This window comes from Platichthys flesus, chromosome 6 (genome assembly GCF_949316205.1).
Source record: "Platichthys flesus chromosome 6, fPlaFle2.1, whole genome shotgun sequence".
In the NCBI taxonomy this organism is placed as follows: domain Eukaryota; kingdom Metazoa; phylum Chordata; class Actinopteri; order Pleuronectiformes; family Pleuronectidae; genus Platichthys; species Platichthys flesus.
Genome location: NC_084950.1, coordinates 23,516,957 through 23,538,482, shown reverse-complemented (window position 1 = coordinate 23,538,482; position 21,526 = coordinate 23,516,957). Strand labels below are relative to the sequence as shown.

The following is a 21,526-nucleotide window of genomic DNA, read 5'->3' as shown; positions in this document are numbered from 1 at the left end:
CTGACGTTTCTTTCTCTAATTGAATTGTATTTGGGTTCCGCCTTTTGACGTTCACTTTAAGAGCGCACCGCGATGGCGTCACTTCCTGGTTCTGTGCTGCCGCTGGTCGCCCCGCCCTCAGCGGGGACATCACATTAGTGCCAGGCAGGAAACAGGGTCTGGAATTGCACCTACAACCCTCCTCCATGTCTGGAGCTATTGTCGGTGCAGAGGAGGGAGGACGGTCTGGAACGGGTCCGAGGGGAGAGTAGTACGGTCTGAAGCGGGTCTGACCCGGTTTGAAGAGAGGCAGGCAAAGTTTGCTTCGGTTCACGGTGAGACATTCATCCTCTGTCACCTCTTTTCCTTCCTGCCTTTCCTTCATTGCTTCATACGCTGTCAATATCAGTCTCTCCAAAAATATCCACGTGTCCAATCGGGGTGTCACGGCCTCGCCAGGTTCCTACAAGGTCCTCTCTGAGGTCCGCAGGTAAAGACCAGCTGATTGGCTGTCAGCCGTCCAGATGGCTGCAGGCCTTGATAAATCTGAAGTATTAAATCCAGTTCCCTCACTGTGCAAAGAGTTGAAGACCTGGAAGAAAAAAAATAACCAGTAGTGGTTCCTATTTATTTGTTGAACATTTCATTTCGTGGCTGAGGTTGAACCACTTCCCCCAGTTTCATTATATCCTCAATCAGTCCATCATTAGGTGCTGTACAGCTGGGGGACCAAAATCTCACAACTCAATATTAACATACGAGATTCATTTTTAAATATTTTGTTATTTAAAATAATGTTTAATACTGTTTAGTAAGTATAACGTGTGCTTGGTAATATAAACATGTTTGTGTGTTTTATATAACTTTCTATATAGTTTTTGTATATTTAAAAAATTTCAAATTCATTCAATTATATTAGCATGTAAACATTAGACAGCAAAAAAATTAAGGCCCACAATGTTTAATATATTATTGTATAATTTTTTTAAATAATGAACAGAAACGTATGCATTTCTATAGATCCATGAAGACAAGTACAGTTATTTCAGCAAAAGGTTTAGCAAATTGGTTTTCATTGATCCTACACTATCCTATAATCACCTATGCAATCCAAGGTTATTTAGAGATCACATCACACCTGTCATATTTACATTGTGTTTGCCAGTTTGTTTTTGGATTGATTTTGAAATTGTATTCATTACTTTAAATGCTGTTCAGGACCTGGCCTCAGGCTGTATATCTATGCGTTTAATTTACTATTTACTTTTGTTCAGCTTGTGCCTTTAATTTACTCATGTTGCAATGGTATTTTGGTCTTTTTTATTTATATTACCATTACTATTGATGTTCTTCCTTCTGTATTTTAACTATTTATTGTGTGCATCACTTAATGTTGAAATATAATAATAATAATTTATATTATTATTTAAATATTATAGAGAATCCCAAGAATTCTCACAAGGAGCGACCACTGTGGAGAACTTCATTAACTGGAATAAACGTCTAACAGAACCAGACTCAATATGAGCGGGCATCTGCCTGGACTGGTAGGGGTAAGCAGAGAAAGATAAGGGAGAGAGAAGAGGTTGGTGGAAAAGAGGGGAGCGAACAATCACTCCCCTCCTGAGCTCCAGTTATTAAAAGACAGAAGCAGGAAGCAGTTGGATAAAGCACAATGTTAAAAAATAAATACTGCTAACAAAAAGCTAAAAACAAGATCCTCAATGAAGAAACTCTCCCAAAGAACCAGCCAGAAGATAGTGGCAGGAGGACACATCAGAGCTAATATTGTTTGATACATTTTATATGAATGAAATTATTTTGACCAAAGCTGAGGGTGTCAGGGCCTCTGGGCGGTAACCCCCTTTGCCCTTTGGTGAGCTTTACTTGCATTGTTAAGCAAGGTGAAAAAACAAAATCATATCAGTCATTACAGTGACCATCCTTAAAAAAGCACCAGTTCTCCTCAGTAAACCTGCAAACAGTTTTTCAGGTATTTGGCAGGAAGGTTGCTTGTCAGAGAGCTTGTCACAGGTCTGTTACTCTCACTGTCTATGATCCCAGATACTGCGGCTGTAAGTTTGTACATGTTATCCTTCTGCAGACTGAATGTGTCATTGATTGGATACCCCCTAATAGTGTTATGTGATCGGTGTTATGTGATCAATAAGAGGTTAAGCAGGTCATGGTCAGTCGGCAGTCAGTGAACAGCTTGTAATTCTCTCTTTCAGCCATTTTGACCCAATCCTTCTATTAATACCAGGTTTATAGTCCTTCAGGCATGTTAACTCTCTGTCTCACATGTGCAGAGAGTATTGTAGAGTGAGCTGGTGAATAATGAGATAATAATCATTACAAGCTGTCAGACCAGTCACTCTCTTTGACCGGGTGCTGGCATAGCATGCAGTGTATTGTTTTTATAACTGGGGGTGTGGCTAATTAACTTTGGGACCTGATGAGTAAAGGTGGAAGATCAAGTCCCCCCCCCCCCCCCCTCCAAAACCAGATAGAAGATAATGCCAATAATATAGCTGGACAGAAGCGTATATTGATCAGAAAACTATTTGTCTTTATATCTTGACATGTGATAAGTGACGTTATGAGGAATATACAAAGGAGATATATAATGACATCATGCATAGTTAAAAAATGCATGTTATCCGGTTATCTCTAGGAATAGAATGCATTGTCTTATTGGGTTTTATACAGCATGAGCATGCTATGCATCACCACCTGACTCTTTTAGTCCCAACTCCTTTATGTTCTGTTGAGCAGTTCAAACACAATCCTGGCTTCACTTAAATAAGCGAAAAAGAGTTAACGCAGTAATTGACTGTGTCTTAAAACATAAGTATGAGGCATGTTGTTGTCCTACAATTAAGAGAAAGAAAATCGGATTTTAGCATTGAGTACAATCTGCAGTAGAACTTATAAATTATATGAAACAATAGTTCAGTACTTGAGTGAAAAGTTCTTCGCTGGGTTTCATCCAATCACTCTGACTTGTTCAGACAGTGTTGAAGTCACATAAATACAGAATCTGTAATTCCCCCCCCCCCACCAGATGCAGTAAGACCAGTCAGACTGCTCAGTTACCTCCTGAACACACCTTCCCTCTAAATCCTTCACAGTCTGCTGTCTTCACTGAGTGTTTTTAAGATCAGGGCTGTAGCTACAGGTGACGACATGTACGCCTTCGTGTCAGGCTCTGACTGTACTGAATGTCCCTAAGAGTATTAAAAGTACAGCAGAATGGCCCATTGCACTGTGTTGTACAGGATTAGTGGTGCAAAAGTGCCAAAAAGTACAACACAACCCGCAGGGTACTTTTGTCTGATTATATATCAATGTACAAATAACATATACATATAAACTGATTGCGAAATCCAGCAACCTTTTCCTAGAAATACAGAGTTGGTACATATTTTAGCCATGTTGTGAATCCTGCTGACTTTTCGTGTACTTTAACACTGTTTTACGGTTTATATTTGTTGTTTAGAGTTACATTTCTTGACAACTTTTCACTTTTTAGGATGAATTTGAACAACTTTGGGGCTCCCTTTACTTTCTATGTACAGATTTAAACAAGTTTGGTCATTGCATATTAGTGAAAGGCATAAATACAATGCTATACAGCTATATTGGTATCATCAAGTCACCTAGACACCAAGACTGTCACGTAAGACAAATACAATGAATTTTTTGCCTCCTTTGAATGATGGGGATAAAACCCAGGGCAGGGTTTTTTCACTATCCCTTAGAGCAGTGGTTTTCTGGTTCTTGTTTCAGTGTGGAAATATCAGGAGATGAAACATGAAGATGTGGGACAATAATAAGCAGATGTTCCACCCTGAACAAACACTATGATGACTTTAACTATTTGTATGAGTGGGCTGAGTGATGTTGATACTCCCTGGACGAACAAAACCTTGAATTACATACATTGTGTTTTAAAGAATAATCTCTCAGTTTGGGCAAAGTCTCTATAGTGGATACATTAACATTTTTTACTTGAGCATTCAAATAAAATGGCAGATATATTACACAGCAATGAGGTGTCATTGCAAACATAGCCAATTCGAATAATAGGCCAAGTTTGAGTTTTCTACTCACAAACAAGTGTTTCTGTTTGTGTAACTGAAGAGATGAAGCTGCTCCATGAGGCAAAAGCCATTTGCATTATAACACCAGCATGTAAACATGCTTATATTGGCAATGCTAACATTAATAACAACATAAAATATATCAGATTTAATATCTCTGTACCACAACTATATCTCAATCATGGCAATCCATCCAACGTTTTACAGCTCACATCAAAGTGGTGAACCAGCAAATTCCAGAACACAAGAACACTTTCATACTAGACACTGACACAATCACATCATTGCATTCTGTAGCATAGGGTCAGACCATTCATGTACTTGTATCTGCAATGTTCTACCTATGTACATGTGATTTATGTATGTATGTTGGTTAAGTGTATAAGCTACTGGCTGACCAAAATTTCCCAAGGGATTAATAAAGTATCCATCTATCTATCTATCAGTTAAAACAATATATATAACAATTTGTTTGTCTTTTTTCTTGTTCTCCTTGTCCTCACTCTTCCAGTATCTGTAGTTTGGTCATCAGTCATGTTCAGGTAGAGGCTAGTTCCACGGCGCTCAACATGCTGAAGCGTCTGGACAAGATCCGGTTCCGGGGCCAGAGACGGGATGACTTCCTGGATCTGGCGGATTCGCCCAACACATCTGACACAGAATGCACCGAGGAGGTCATGATGAAACCTCGCCTCTCTTCCAGAGATTCCGAGGAGCTGAGGGAAGTGGAGGGAGAGCAGCAGAGTGACCCTCAGGTAGAAATATCTTCATCACTTGATCTGGGATGCAAATCCTATAAGACATACAAATACATTCTTTCTAATCCTAATGAGGAAGATACAGGTTTTTTTTTTTACATTCAAAGATGCTGGTCCAACAGTGGTTGAGTTAATAACAAGGCAACAAATTTAAACTTAAATATGCAGGTCTTGGAGGGTATTTGTGCTTAGTTTCAAGGGTTTTGTCTATTATTCGTATTAGCTGTGGTAGAATTGTAATCATCATTTTGAATATAAAGACCATCAGCCTTCAGAATAAATAAGACAATCTTTTTTATTTTTATAAACAAATTCAGAAGAAAATAATCAGAAAAATGCTTGTCTAGTGTTGAGATCTATAATGTCAACAAGTTATCTGGTTAGTAAACATAGTAATGTAGAGAGTATTTTGTAGGACCTAGGATTTAAGCCTGTGGTACCCCACACAACAAAAGCCATCATCTTTTCTTGTAACTGATGTTGTAAGCTTTCATATTTTGTCTGGTCATTACTCCACATTTCTTTGTTTATCATTCAGGCCGGTCCAGGATCCTTTTCTGCAGCTCTCCAAGATGACCCCAGGACAGATTTGAATGAGGTCAAAGGGCACCTAGAAATTGCCTTGTTGGAAAAACATTTCTTACGTGAGTTCTCTGAACAGCGTTTGAGATTTCTCTAGTACTCATAAAGCTATCTTTATCATTTCAGACTAGGACCATTACATAATGAATACAATGACTTCACATATAGTGGGTCTCAGACTTTTGTATCCAAACATTTTTTGTCAAATAAGTTTTGAAAAATGTGCAGGTTTGGTCAGTGCAAGACAACCAAGATTTCATTTTATTTCTTTTTTTTATGGTAATGTTTTTTATAGTCTTCCTGAAATACATAAAGCTTTTTGTTTTCAAAGTCTATCTAGATTGTGAAAAAAATGACAGTTAGTGAAAATTGTTTCAGAGTCTTTAATCAGCATCAACTCATAACTATTCATCACGTGACCATCCACTTCTTTCAGATGAGGAGCTGAGGAAATTTAAGGAAGAATCCAATGTAGATTCATTGAGACTGGAACTGGAGAAGGAGCGATGCAGGCGGATTGAGTTGGAGCAGAAGATCAATGACGTCCTTAAATCCAGGTGTTTACTAAAAACCATATTATAATAATAAACTTTATTTCATAATGTGTTTTCAGATGGAAGGGGTAGCTTTCTTTCCTCCTGTTCTAACTGATGGATTGTCTCTGCCTGTGTAAAAAACTTCACAGACCTGATGACTCACCTTGTCTGACACCTAAAGCCCCGCCCCCTCCTCCACCTTCAGGCAGCGGCACAGGTGAGCTGCACTAACTCCCTCTCTGTTAACTACCAGGTCTTCCTCCCAGTACATATCGGCTTTATGCTCAAGAGGAAATCTGTAGGTGCTGGTCCATCTCCTCGGTACTTAAAATACTGTACAATCCCTGCCAGCTTTATCAGGTACATCAGTACAGTCTAATGCAGTGCACTTCAACATCTCCTCCATAAAGACTTCCTTTACAAAAAACACAATATATAGTCAAATAGTCTGAGGTACTTATGCTGTTTATTACTTAGTACAGAGTTATTGGTAGTGTTTTACTGGACTGTTTCTAATATTCTTCCCTCACATGTTTCTAAATGGGTCCAGTTAACAACCACTCCAAAAAACCTTGGCTGTGCTAAAAAATTAAATGGCAGTTTTTAATACGAAACATCCGTTATGGTCCAGTGCACAATAAAGGCGATAGGTGGCAGTGTAGGCTAAAACAGCACAGGTCTCTATTTCAAACAAACATGGAAGGAATCCTTATCTGTGCATTCCCTTTTATATCGTGATACTTATCGTATCATGAGGTGTAAGGCAATACCCAGCCCTAGTGCAATTAGGGCTGCACAGTATACCTACATTTTTTTGTCATCGCGTAATTGACATGCACAAAATACTTATCACAGAAGATGACTTTACACCGATAAATTATGTTCAGTCTTTATCGAAGAGATGTTTAAGTGCACCGCATTAGACTGTACTAGTGTATCTACTATGGAAACTTCTGGTGATCACGTTTGTCCCTGAGTGCGCATTCATCAGCCGCTTGCTCACTTTTTTTCCTCTCTCTCTATCTCTCTGGCAATCACACACACACAAAAATCTGTTCTTTAAATTTATCAGATAGTCATTTTCAGTGTCTATGCGATATGTCAGAAAAAGGTCAAGAGCATAATAAAACAGTGAGTATTCACATGCTGACTAAAAACAATTGAGTCTATTCATGTATTAAATGCTGAACTAAGGCTTTCATTGGCACCATCTACTACATGAATGTTGAAATAATCTACTATAATGATTTTGTTTTTCCGAAGAACTAGCTCAGATAAAAATTCAGATACAAATTAAAAGTAACAGGCAGGTGGACGATTAATGAGAAGTTGATGATCTGGTTTATGCGATTTCAGGCTTTAATTTAAAAGACTAAAGATAAGACTTTCAAACTAGTTATACTGTAACTACCTTAGGGTTGATAGATAAGTCAGATTTAAAGATGCTGCGACACCTCCACCTGCCTGTGCTTTGAGGAAAATTTGTATTACTATGGGTGAGGTGTGGCCATTCATTTAAACCTACATAGTCACCATTTTGCTGCCAGGCTTCAGTTAGACGCAGTAGATCGAACTGATGTTCAGTATTCAGATCATTAATGAGTAGGGATTTGGGATTGAGTGACCTGATATTAAATAAACATAATTTTAACCTTCTATATTTTGGTGCAGATATCGTTGTTTTTTTAAAAACTTTTTTATTAAGTTTTAATGTATTAGTCCTGTACACTTTGAATTTAATGAATTTAAGTGTTCGGGGGGCAGACACAGTTTCTATAGGACATTGTGAGGGTGACTACTCTAATAGAAGGGCAGGAAAATGCGTAAGACTGCAACTCTGCCTCCTGGTCTCAACTCAAAGTCGGAGGAATGCATTCTCTCCTGATCAGACCAGGTTATTTCCAATAACCTCCCCAATTGTCTACGAAGCCCACATTGTTTTGTGGACACCACCTTGACAGCCAGAGGTTAAGGGTCATGTGTGGCTTTCATCAGTGATTGTATTAGGCGGGGGTCCAGATAAAATAACAGAGACCAACCTTGTCGTTGCATAACTACACATTGAACCAATATTGATTTTTGTGACCTCCGACTGAGTTAGTCGGATATCGTTACTGCCGAACCTTAAACCTAGCACTAACACAAGTTTTGGAACAACCTCTGTGTATAAAACAGTTTTTCTTTCGCTCTCCTCAGACAAACAGAAGGTCCACACTTTGTCCAATAGTTTCCTGAAATGGCTTCATGACCGTTTTGGGGTTTATGTAGAAGACTTCCGTTTCCAGCCGGAGGAGACAACAGTGGAGACGGAGGAGCCGCTGAGTGCCAAGAGGTGAGGGGGGACATCTTTCTGCTTTCAGTACAAAGTCTTGTCATCTCACTGCAGAGCTTGGATGCCAAGGAGCATCACTATATAAGTAACAGCAGATACACATTTGAGTAATGCAGACACACTTACTTTATGTCTTTATAGTGTTAAGAGCTGTATTTATCTTGAATCCAGATAATTTACTGGTTTACACTCCACAGGTTGACTGAAAACATGAGACGTCTCAGTGAGTATAACTTGTTTCGTAACTATTTTCCTCCAGATCTGTGTTTATTGGCATTTATACATATATAGCTATTCTAGCATTAACAGCGGTTTATTCACCAATCTGGAATAAATGTTACCAGTTCAGCATTAATTGTCATTCTTTTACTAGCTAAGGAACTGTTTCTAGCACTGGAACGCCACATTGGGTATTATTAATATCACCTCTTTGCTTCTTTTGAAGTTAGCATGCTAACCAGCTAGCCCTGGCCCAGTCTTTTTGTCTTGTGACACAGTGAGTCATGGTAGTTCAGCTCAGAAGACCTAATAAAACTTGTAAACAGAGAAAACCTGAATAAAGCATCTGTAATGTGGACCAGATTTGACAAGTCGATTTTTGATTTAGGCCTGATCTGAAGGGGCCCACATGAGAGTGACTGATTTAACAAATAAAATCAATGTCCCACAAATCTGTAAAGAACAGTGTTGTATTGCTTTTCATTAACCACAGGGCAGAGCATTTATCTGTCATGACAAACTCTCGAAATGGGATTGGTCAGTTTTCCTGCTGTCTTGTTTCCAGAACGGGGGTTTAAACCAGTGACCAACTTCAAGAGGAACCTTACCGCCTTATCCAGCTGGTACTCCATCTACACGTCAGCCATCGCCTTCATTGTGAGTCCACACCATATCCAGTCTATGGTCCACATTCACTCAGAGCTCAGACTGAATCTCAGCAGTCATTGTTCCTCTCAATGCTTTGTAATGAGCTGGGATGAAGACACAAACACAAGAGTTTGATGTTTCTTTTTTGATCTGAGCACACTATGCAGCAATTACATACAGAAACAATAAAACTTAGTATTATTGTTTATACATTACTGAAGATTTTATTAAAAGGAGGAAACTGCAGGGTAAGAGTGGAATTTGAACCTTTTGCACTTTTACTTTGAATTCCTTCATGATAGCCTTCACTTGGACTGCAGGATGAAAAACGATAACATTTTGATCAAAAGTGACTCCGATTTTTTGGCAAATGTCCAATAAGGTATAATGGTACATCGATTACAAACAAAGGGTCAAAGGTCAATTAATCTGTGACATTATTGTCTGCAAAACTATGAAGAAATAATTCGAGATGGTTATGGTTGGTTCTGGTTAGCTACTCTATTTATGTAATGCTTGTAAATACTGGAATATACCACTTATTTAATAGATAATTTAGAACCCAATGTTACTGTTAGTTTATTTATTATCAATTTCTTAGAGGTGTCCATAAGTGGAGGCTCCTGCAAAAACTGATAATCAATGATTATTCATTCAAACATATAATATAAAATATTCCCTCATATGAAAAGAAGTAACTGTTGACAAATGTTATACATTCATAAGCACTTGAAATGGCCACAGATCTGCTCACAACAACATTATAGTGTGTTACAAGCCTTTTTTTTAAAATTATATTACTGCTTCTTATTTCTTGATGGAAAAGTAATTGTAAAGGTTTTAATGATATAATGGATATTTTGATAAAGGTACTATATCTTATCTCACGTTGTGAAAGACTGAAACAATCACTTCTTCTAATTACCTGTTTAAACACATTCTCAATAATTCACTTTTGTGTGTGTGTTATGTTTAAATGTAGGTCTACATGTATGCAGCGTGGCATGGCTGGGCCATCCCCATGTTCTTGTTCCTCGCCATCCTCCGGCTGTCCTTAAATTACCTCATCGCCAGGTCGGTGAAAGCCCAGCCCACTCTCTGTCAGCTTATCACACAGCCAGGAAAAGAAACTGAATCCCTTTTTAAGGGGAAAGTTTTGAAACACTGAATGCATCTTAGTTTTAGTTTGAGTTTAGTTTCTACTATAAAGTACACTAGGTCATACATATCTGCAAAATGTCAAGAAATAAACAAAGTCCAAGACTTGGGTCCACTGTGTTTCCAATCACAGAACCATTAAACCACCTGACATCCACCTGAGGAGCATTTTTATTCTGAGTTGTGATATGCCGGCCTGTTGATTATGCTCATATATAGTACATGTCAATGATCATAAAACACATGAAGCTTTTCCTTTGATTAGTTTGGATATAAATCTGGACTGGAAGTTCTGGAACATACACGTGTAGTGATTGTGAAATTATCTCATTTTTATCCATGATGCGCTGCTCTTAGAGGCTGGAGGATCCAGTGGAGCATTGTACCTGAAGTCTCAGAGCAAGTGGTGAGCAAACTCTCTTCACCTTATATATCTTATTTTATTTTACCTTCTGCATCAGCCTTTAAACTAGAGTAATGATGTCTGACGATGAGAAATTGAAGATGGTCATTTTGACTGACGATATGAAGTGTGTTTAGGATGGTGTCTAGTTGATGTCAGGGGATTTTCAGGTCAGTATGTGATGTTACAGCTCCTTCTCCACTTTATTTTCCAGGAGCCTCCTAAAGAAGACCTGACTGTGTCTGAGAAGTTCCAGCTGGTTCTGGACGTCGCTCAGAAAGCACAGGTGAACCTCTTTATCACCACAGAAACCTCACGCCACTTATTTTACACTCCAGATCCAAAGTTGTGAACTGCAATTAAATGATTGACCACTAGAGAAAGTTGAAATTGTGACAGTAAATCCCAGAAGCAATGAAATTCAGGGTGAAATGAGGGGAAATCAACAGGAGGAACTTGCATTTGGTAAGACAAAAATAGTTGTTATGAATACTATTGGTGGTTTATAAGAAACCTCTAAATAATTAATTCATAGAAAGCTGGACAGAATTGATGTTTACGCCTTCTGATCTAACTAAACATTAGAAATGTATCACATGCACACACTGTTAAAACAGGAGAGAGTTGGGCACATGTTAAGACACAAAACCGACCTTTCTTTTCTTTTCTTTTTTGTTTGATCCACATAGAATCTGTTTGGGAGGATGGCCAACATTCTGGAGAAAATAAAGAAGTGAGTTTGTCTGCACATGTGTTGTTCTAAGTCTGACTGAAATTGTGGTCCATACACAGATATTGAATAACTCTCTTTGTGTGTTCAGTTTGTTCATGTGGGTGCAGCCAGAGTTAACTCAGAAGCTGTATGTTGGTCTATGGGTGGCCTTCGTCTCCTCCTGCCTGCTACCATACAAACTGCTGGGATTCATCATAGGTACATGTAATATATACTGTCAATATATATATATTTACATGCACTGTCTTTTTGTTTGAAAAAACGAGGGAGCTTGATATAGGGTTCCTGGGGAAAGCGGAAATTGTTAATTCATGTTTATACAACCTTCTGCATTCAATTCTACATGAAGTATTGATTTAATGGTTTGATGGTTTTATTCTGGTGCTGTTGAATTTAACTAAAAAGGTGCAGCATTTTGATACGACAGAAATATTTAGTAAAAGTAATCATTATCATAAATCACTACACACATTTTAATAAACGTACCTTATCCTTACAAAAGGAAGTTTCATGACTTTAATGTAAAAAAAGTGGTTGAAAACTACATTAAAAAGTCTGGTACACATCCACAGCTGAAACATGCACATATGACGCCACTGACAGAAGACCAAAATGAAATGGACCCTTACGTTATATATAAAATAGGTCTAGCTTTTTTCGACATTTTATTTTGGTTACCTATTATACCTATTGGGTCAGAAAGTGTAAGAAGTAACTAGGATAACACAGTTCTGATATATTCTGATTATATTTACACACCCAGTTGTCATAGAGAAATATTATCTTCCCACGGGAGTCACGTGTATCTCCACATATCAGATATAAGTGCAGAGTCCAATTCAGCACTGTCTGATGAGTCATCTTCCTCTTCCTTCCCCTTGTCAGCCGTGTATGCAGGTATAAAGTTCTTCATCATCGACTTCATCTTAAAGAGCTCCCCCAAGCTGAGGCAGCGTTTCGACACCCCCTACATAATCTGGACCAACTTGCCCACCGACCTGCAGCTGAAGGAGCGCAGCAGCACCACCCTGAACAGACGGGTCAGTCCAAACACGCAGCCCACAGAGCACTGCACTGCTCTGGAGTCAGTCAGTGTGTGGCTCATTTTATCACTGAGTCACATGAAGTGAGGGTGCAATATGTGCACCAATGTTTACCAAAACCTGAATAATACTTACAGGTACATCTAAAAAAAAAAATAAAGGAAATTTACTTGAACTTGAAATTAAATATTTTGCTTCAAATGTGCAGAAATACCAGAGGAAAACAGATAAGTTCATTCATCGTGTTCTCGTGTCTCCTCATCAACTCTGTCAAAACATAAAATGTATAGAAGACTGATTCAATCAACTTGGCGTCAAACATGTAGATATTAATTTAAAAATGAAAAAAATCCTGATTGAAATCATCAAGAGATTTCATGTTTTGCCGTGAGCCACCGCAAAAAACACACATATCAAGTGCAGGCCATCAATATCAACTAACTAATAACCAATCAAGATGTTTGCTTCACTCAGGATTCATTCAGCAGAGGTTCTGCACTGGAATTATATCGCAGTCTTTTAAAACAGTAGCCATCCTATTTATTTATTTATTTTTACCAATTTTTTCCTCAATAAATCATCTAGACTGGAATTTGAGGTAAAATAAAATAACAAGCTAACTTGTTTTAGTTTCATATGAATCTCTTAAGACTTATTTTCAAAATGAAAATCCTGAAGAACCCTTGAGACGTGCAGCGGAAACACTCTGTTATTATAAACTACAAACTTTGTTTTACAGTATAAATCCTCCACCAGCGAACACTGTCTAATTGGTCCCAGTCTCTAGTCTGATTTCAACTGTCTGAGTTGTTGTTTTTCTCTCTCAGCTGTCTGAGTGTGAACAGGTAGGCTCCTGTTGTGTTTGTATGTGTATGCCTTATCACAATCAGTAGTGTTCACCTAGAGCCATCAAAAAATCAATGAAACGGATCAGCTGATTAATAGTGGAAGTGATAGTGTGTTTGTTTGGTGAAATTCCATTGTAGAGTGAGAAGTCCCAACAAACGTGTTCCCCTTTACACTTTAATGACCCTATGAATTTTCCTCTAGCTAGCGCCACCCTCAGGACAAATGTAAGCTTTTCAGGTTTTATGCAAATGTAGTGATGTATCCCTGCTGAGGCCTGATGCCAAAGTTAAGGTAAGATAGGACACTGTAAATAAAGATATGTCTTCTTCTTTGAGGGATTTTTTTAAAGCCGATGATTCCAGAGTGTTTAAGCAGCTTCATTGTTTACCTGCAGTGATGCTTAACATGTTGCCAACCCCTCCCCCATTCATAGGCTGCTGATTTACTAATCCAACCCCCCCCCCCCCATCCACCTGTACAGGTTACTGCTGCAGGGGTTCGAGGCAGCCTCAGTGCTGCAGCCCCATCAGGTGTGAGCAGAGAAGAGGACGGAGGACGATACTACAGCACCAAGAGAGGAGCTTTCCACGAAGTCTTCAACCTGCCGGAGAGTGAGCGCCCCCTGACAAGTGAGGAATGAACTGCAGGAGGGGGGTTGTTCAGCCGTAAAGATTTGAAACAAGGAGTGACATATTTTTGACCTGAATTTGCCTTATTTTTAATTTGACATCTTAAGATGTTATTTATTACATTATGCAAGTGCAGTGATATACTTTCTATGAGGAAGAAAAATAACAAACACAAAAGCGTCCATCGTGTGACAGGAGGGGGGGTGCTCAGCCGTAAATATTTGAAACAAGGAGTGACATATTTGTGACCTGAATTTGCCCTATTTTTTATTTGACATCTTAAGATGTCATTTATTACATTATGCAAGTGCAGCATTATACATTCTATGAGGAAGAAAAATAACAAACACAAAAGCGTCCATCGTGTGACAATAACATCAGTCTTCACTTAGGTCCCATCTTGAATCCTCAGATTGATTCAGCTGCTCTGGGGTCACTATTCTCAAATAAAACAGAAAGAGACCAAAAGTTTACAAATTATGTAAAATATGGAATATTTATTTATTTCTTAAAAAGAAAGTTAAAAATACAGAGTATAAACTTCTGGAATAAGTCATTTATCTACAATATGTAAAGTAAATGTCATATGGGCTGCTACAAGTAAAAAGGAAGTTATTTTTATTGAATTAGTTCATGGATGAGTCGTCCTTAAAATGCGATGTTCATGTGTAATTATCAACATTTTGAATCTGGCTAAACCCGTGATTCATGCGTGAAAGACGACTCCGTGGTGTGTTTTAATCACTGTGTTGTTGTTTTTAAGCGTGTGAGAACGGCTGGCGCTGCTGCCTCATCAACAGAGACAAGAAGACGCCGACAGACTACATCCGCAACGGTGTCCTCTACGTCACTGAGAAGTAAGCTCTCCACTTCCTGTCAGTTTTATAGATAGAGCTGCACAATGTGAACAACAAGAACGTCACAGAAACATCTGACACAGGTGATCAGTGAGAGTTCAGGGAGATGGAGAATATCGGATTTGAATCAATTTTTTTGGTATCGAAGAGCCAAACATCAGCTCACATTGGTAGAAAAGATATCTGATGTTGCTGAAAGTCAATATGCTGCTTATTAGAGCAGAGCAAATATCTTAAACATTTTAACATTTAATTCAGTCTATGTTGTGTATTCAGTTGGTTTGTATCTATCTGTTATCAGTATCATTGAGGTACTTTCTTAAAATGTGATGTTAATGTTAAAAAATTACTAATACACAAATTATTTTAAGTTTTATATTGACATGATACATATTACTAATAGAGCTGTGAAAAATAACGCGTTAACATGTTATGATTAAATTACAGGATTCATTCGTTGTTTTTTTTTTTTACGCATTTAACGCATGCGCAGAAGGACCTTCCAATATACCCACAATTCCGCCCTCTGCACTAGTCGCCGCTCTAATGCAGTCAGACGGCAGCTGCTATTCAAACAAACAAACAACATGGATAATTCTGATGAACCAGAGAACCTTCTGGATGGGAAGATTGTGTTCCAAAAAAAAAAAGATCGAACATTCAATAAAACCAAGGCGATAGGTACACTCTTTGGGAAGACGTTATCGTTTCACAGTAGTAATACCAGCCTAAAGTACCACCGCAACGCGAAGCATGCGTTGGTCGGCGAGGGGTGTTCAAGTTCAATGCGCCAAACCAGACTCACTCGCAGGACACATTGTGCAAAAGAAGCGGTCAGCTTTAAGGTCATAGAATGTGAACAAGTTAGTTTGCCTCACCAACTGGCTAAAGAACGACTAGCTAAGAGGACCTTTAGAGGCATTAGATTATGTCATGGTGTGGTTAATGGTTGTTTGACAAAAAATATAAAAAATGTCAACCATCCTATAAAAAGAATGGCTAAGAAGCTCAAATAAATTCTGTTTGATTTAAAAAGAAAATAAAAAAGTTTTATTCAACCATACAATGGCTAAGAAGCCTGAATTCTGTTTAGGATGAAGATTATATTAATGTTCCATATGGAATAGCAAAGAGAACTGCTAAAGAACCGCTGAGTTGCAGAACCATTGTTTTGTTTATTTATGAATATAAAAAGAAACATGTTAAATGTATATATCCATCTTTTGTCATAACATTTTTGTTTTCACAAAAATATACAGAGAAAATTGGTAATGTGATTAATCATGATTAATCCATAGAAACCTGTGATTAATTTGATTAAAATTTGTAATCTTTTCACAGCCCTAATTATTAATAAAATTATGATCATTATTTATCGAAGGTCGACAACCCAGAATGTCAGTCTGGAAAAAATATCAGGGCAATTAGGCAACAGTAGATGTTAATTAAGTAATCTCTGGCCATAGCTAACGAATGCTAAGAGTTCTCCTGCTGTTACAGCCCTCACCTGCCTACATCGTTCTGCCATGTTTTTATAACACACAACTTGCTTCACGTTATGTCTCGTGTGTTGCAGATAAACACTGGCGCACAAAATGTTGGACTTTTATTTTCAATGTGTTTAAATACATGTTTCAAATACTTGGGCTAAACAAACAAGCAGAAAGTAAGCATCACACATACCGTTGGTCTGTTGCGTCGCCACCTGCTGTCAGCTGCCGTTGTGCTCCTCGGTCTCTCAGGTGTGTGTCGCCACGTGTGTCGAGTTGTCCACTAGAAAGAGTGTTAACCCCGCCCCCCTTGTGGAGTGTCAGTCGTTCCCTGCCCCCTCTCTCTACACATCAACCCAAAAACAAATAAACCAACCAAATGGGTCTTAACAATTACTTAATCTTTATTTATGCCTCATATTCATTGTGTAAAATAGGTTGTCAACAATGTTTTTCAGGATAAGTTTGACAGTTGTTTTAAAATAAAGACTTTCATGATAAATGTTATGCAGTTGTCTTCCTGTAACTTCAGTCAGGATGGTACTGGTCTTGTTGGTGGAGCTGTGAAATAAAGTGTCCAAATTAAGTGTTAGAATCTCAGTGTCCAGCAGCAGCGTTCACAGGGTCTTATTGTCTGTATCAGTTTCAGTCTCTGAATGTCTGTGTGAACAGGGGTTAAGTGTGTCTCCTCTGTCTCCTCAGTCATCTGTGTTTCGAGAGCTCCAGCTCCAGGTCTGGATCAACCAAGAAGAACAAAGTAATCAAACTGCGCGACATTAAAGAACTCCAGAAGGTAAACCAGGTCTCTGTCTTCTGTAACGCTGATTTTGACAAAATACATGTGTGTGTATATACTGTATATACTCCATTTGACATGCTCCCGTTCACTCTGTTCATTGGTTATTTATTCACCATAAGGTTTGATTGAGACCTCAAGTCAGACTCCAGTCTTAGCCTCTGCTCTACAAACTACTAACTGGAATAACTGAAAATATTTGGTGTGAAAAATTGAAACCTTTAAAGATTCCATAAAAATGTATCATTGATAAAAGATAAAACTCTCTTTCACTCTCAGATAAAGTCATCTTTCAAACTTACTTGATTTAATCTCTGTTGTTGAGAAACTCAGACAATGTTCAGTTTTCTTTGTCTTGATGTTATTACATTACATGTCATTGTTTCCAAGACATGTAATAATTCAAATTTGTCCTCTGTCCCTCACAGTACAAAGTTTTGTCAGTGCTGCCTGGATCTGGGATGGGCATCTCCATAGCAACACCATCGACCCAAAAGGTAAGAGCTCAGTGTGAGGAGCCTCGTAAGGGGAGTGTGGGGATTCTGGAACTATCTGAGTGTTAGAAAAAGTATTCACGAAGTAGCAATGGTACAACATACACTATTACAATTCAAGTATATTTCCTTAAACCTCACATAACTGACTTTTTTTGCTGCGAACAATCAGAACCTCTATAAGCACTTGCATATTCACATGTTCAGCGGTCACAGCGACATATACCGGCATGTTTCTGTCCACCTGATGAATCTTAAATCCAATATAAGGAGATTATTGTGTGTAACAGTGCAGCTTTGGCTCCATGTTTCTGTCCTAACCCAGTCAAGCCCAAGAGAAAACTAATCGAGCCTGACAGCTGTTCTTTTTTTTGTGTTCTAATCTGGCCCGGGTAACATGCAGTTAATATAAAGCTGCACTGAGTTTATGTTACCCTGCCCCTGACATGCATGGTTATTGCCTAATCTCCCCAACTAAAGACATGTGAGGTTTAGCTTGGTCGGCCGAGTGTGGGTCCGCTATCAATAATCTATTGAGTGTGTGTGTGTATATTGTGTGAGTTCCCCCGCATTATAGGAAATTGCTTTATATGTATATGGACACCTTGGGAAGAAAGTTGTTAACCATTTTTACAATGTGTCAGAGTCAAACATTAATGTCAGGTAGCTTTCTGTAGGCAGGGAAAAAAACAAACAGAAAACTCTGCCTATTTTACTCTGTAGCCAGTTGCCAGCATAGCACAAACACAGGGGCGACGGAAGGCAATTTGCTGAACCCCCTGCAAATCACCTTCTATCTGAAAGGGCCGTTTAGTCTGCTCTGAATAATCAGGAGTTGTATTTACTGAGAGAGAAAATTACTCTCTTTCCCTCAGACTCTTTATATTCACTAAAAAGCTATGACACTCTAAAGGAAAGGTGAAACCCTAAACTTCAAAGTGTCATAGCATGTGGAAATGTTGCAGGTACAGTGCTTGAGTTAATGTGAAAGTATATACCCTGTCTGCATAGAGAAAGGCTTCCTCTAGAGTCTGAGACAGAAACATTCCCTCTGTTCTGTTGCAGCCGATGGTGTTCGGTGCGATGATGCACAGAGACGAAGCCTTCGACGCCATAACCACTCAGCACATCAAGATCTTGTCCATGTCCACAGCCACCAGCCCAGAGACGTAGAAACACCTTCACAAGATGGCTGCCTTCAAACAAACACTGGATCTGTTTCACTTTTTCCACTAGGGACGTACGTAAACAGCTGCTGACTCCAGTTTGAGCTGCTGGTCTGATTTCTTTACGGTCAGCATCACCTCATCAGTGGTCGAGCTGAACAAGTCAGTGTCTTTACATTAGTGAATGATAGGAAATAAGGTATTTCCAATTTATGTTTTCAATTACATGTCAGATTGATAAGGATTACAAATCACAATTGTCAAACAAGTATACATAAAGTTCCCACAAAAGACATCATGATAGGTCTTATTGTAAATCAAAGTATGATCTGAAATTTAAATAAAATGAACAAACATATATAGGCTTGTTTAAGAACATGGGGGAGGGTGGGGGTTACCTGTACTATAATCAAAGCACTAGTTACTTGTTATTTTCTGTTGCATGCACTTTTTTTTTCAATTGCTGTTAAAATATTTCCAATGAAATGCAGCCCTTTCTATTTCAAATAATCCCTCAGTAACTTGGTGTCGCTTTTAATCAACAAATATCTGCAGGGAAACTGTTTTGTTCACACTGTAAAATCAATGGTTTACAATTTAAGCGAAGTTCTGCATTTGGATTTTATCTGATGAAGCAGTTGGTTTCATCTCCAGCCCATCAGTCATCTGTTTCATGTCATTTCATTTTATTTCCACCCTGGTGTACTGCACTGGAAAGCTGCACATACATGATGGGCCTTATGAAAGAAATAAGGGACGTATCAGTGATTTTATTTCTGGCCTTTCATGATTAGCGTTTAGCATTTACTCTTCGATTCGTACAAAGATGCCAAGTGGGTAAGATCTGTGGTACGACCCACGAACAGTCTTTCTTCACAGTGGAAAACAAAAATCCAGCTAAGTGAGGAAAACACTTGAGCAAACGTGTGATAAGAACGATTTAAAATGACAGAACCTATCTTTGAGGAGAATGTATTTAATGTGTATTTATATTTTTCGGGGGCCATGTCCCATCTGCTAACATGGAGAAGGCTGGGATTATGACCCTTACGACCTTTATCTCAATTTGTCGTCCATCTTTAAATACGGTCTATGGTCGTCCCCTTGACCAGCCTATATATTAGTCACAATTTCTAATTGTTTCAGTGAATCTGGATTCCCACATTCTAATTTAATAAATAAGAATTTTAGTATTAAATATAAATGTGTCTGCATGAGGTCAATATATTTACTGAGAGGAAAATCCATAGCAGTTTTAGTACTGAAATCATTACTGAAATGATAACTGTCAATTTACTAAACAAAGCTTATCGGAAAATATGTCTAAACCTCATTTAATTTCATCATTTGTGTCTTCAGGGAATGATATGATTGTTGTACTTTACAGCAGCCTTCTAATCACTTATTATTACATTGTGTTTTTATGTGGTGGTTGGAGACAGTTAATGTAACGTAAATGTTTTACAACTAATTCTGACATTTAATGTAAACGAGAGAATTAACCTCAGCTTTTATGATTTTTTTTTTTAGCTTAAAGTTCAAATGTTGGAATCAGATACAACCAGGTTTTATCCAATAACCTGCGAGGTATTAGTACGGTGACATTTTACTTGTATATTTGACCTAACTAGTTGTTTAAGCATTGCTAATCGGCTAAGGGCTTAACAATTTCAAACAATGTAAATATCTGGAATGCAAGTTTTTACTGATCACAGCACTTGACTTTTGGCTTTAACTTTCATCATAACCTGATGCTGATCGCGATTCTTCTGTGCAGTTAAGCTCCTGTTTCAAAATTAGCTTTTTTTCACCGTCAACCTAATTGGCTTAAGCTAAACAAGCTAAAGCAACACAATCATGTGCTCACCTTTCTGCACTAACAGAAAAATCAATTTTTTTGCAGATTAATAAAATGTTTCCTAATATGTCAAAGTGCAAGAACATTTTTAAAATGTCACTGTCCTTGCCGATCACTGCCGATCTAAAACTGTGGTTTTTTTGTCCCTTGGAAGAACAAAATGTGCGAACTGTCATAGTGAAATTTACTTCATTTCAATTCTTGTACTGACAATCATTTCGTTATCGTTTCCTGTGTGCCGATTACTTTTTCAGTTAGGTAATTGCTTGGTCCACAAAACATTAGAAACATTGCAATGGTTTTGGGATCCAAAAAAACTGAAAAATGGCTCAATTGATGATCTGGAAACTGCTTGAGAAGAGATAAATACCAATTTGCCATTGTTGATAATCTGTCAATTGACATTTCAATTATTCTGCTAGAAATAGAATAATTCAAAATCAAGGAACTTTTTTTACCACAAAATAAAAAAAGCAGGGAAGCAGTTTCATATATAAAAGTTTCAAAAGAAAAAAAAGGTTTTTATACATAGTCTCACTCTGGCAGTTTTTGGTGTGATGAGGGCGAAGCTCTTTCATTGCCAAGTATTTTTCTATCTTGTTTATCTTAAATGTTTTCCCAGTCTTCCTTTTGCAAAATGTTAACTGTGTTGCGTCATTTAATCTGTCTCCACTATCTTACCTATAACTCTTTTATCTTATTCAAGTTGTGTGGAGTTTTGTTTTTTCTTCAGTTTAGGTTAATAATGTCAGTCTGTTGAGTTGTAAGGGTTTCATAAAGTGCTTTTATTGTACAAATGGCTGTAAAGTTTTTAAATGAAATGATATTGTTATTAAAATGTGATTCTTTTCTAATTTAAGTAAAATCAAACACTAAACATTGACACTGTCAAA

General features: G+C 38.0%; 1 protein-coding gene across 1 annotated transcript; it reads left to right on the top strand.

Moving 5' to 3' along the window:
• Nucleotides 1-105: 105 nt before the first annotated feature.
• LOC133954863 (GRAM domain-containing protein 4-like) lies at nt 106-21,516 on the top strand. The gene is made up of 19 exons (XM_062389393.1): nt 106-314; nt 4,594-4,837; nt 5,379-5,484; nt 5,859-5,979; nt 6,108-6,175; nt 8,155-8,290; nt 8,488-8,513; nt 9,075-9,166; nt 10,140-10,231; nt 10,673-10,721; nt 10,933-11,004; nt 11,408-11,451; nt 11,540-11,649; nt 12,337-12,491; nt 13,825-13,972; nt 14,736-14,829; nt 17,022-17,112; nt 17,544-17,612; nt 18,675-21,516. Exons 2-19 carry the CDS (start codon nt 4,652-4,654, stop codon nt 18,780-18,782), a joined length of 1,767 nt encoding a protein of 588 aa, XP_062245377.1. The 5' UTR covers nt 106-314; nt 4,594-4,651; the 3' UTR covers nt 18,783-21,516.
• The last annotated feature ends 10 nt before the right edge of the window (nt 21,517-21,526 follow it).

Coding starts and splice junctions, on each gene's coding strand:
- LOC133954863 (XM_062389393.1), top strand. CDS start 4,652: ATGCTGAAGCGTCTGGACAAGATCCGGTTCCGGGGCCAGAGACGGGAT. Junction 5,485..5,858: donor GTTGGAAAAACATTTCTTAC/GTGAGTTCTCTG, acceptor CACTTCTTTCAG/ATGAGGAGCTGAGGAAATTT. Junction 11,005..11,407: donor ACGTCGCTCAGAAAGCACAG/GTGAACCTCTTT, acceptor TGATCCACATAG/AATCTGTTTGGGAGGATGGC.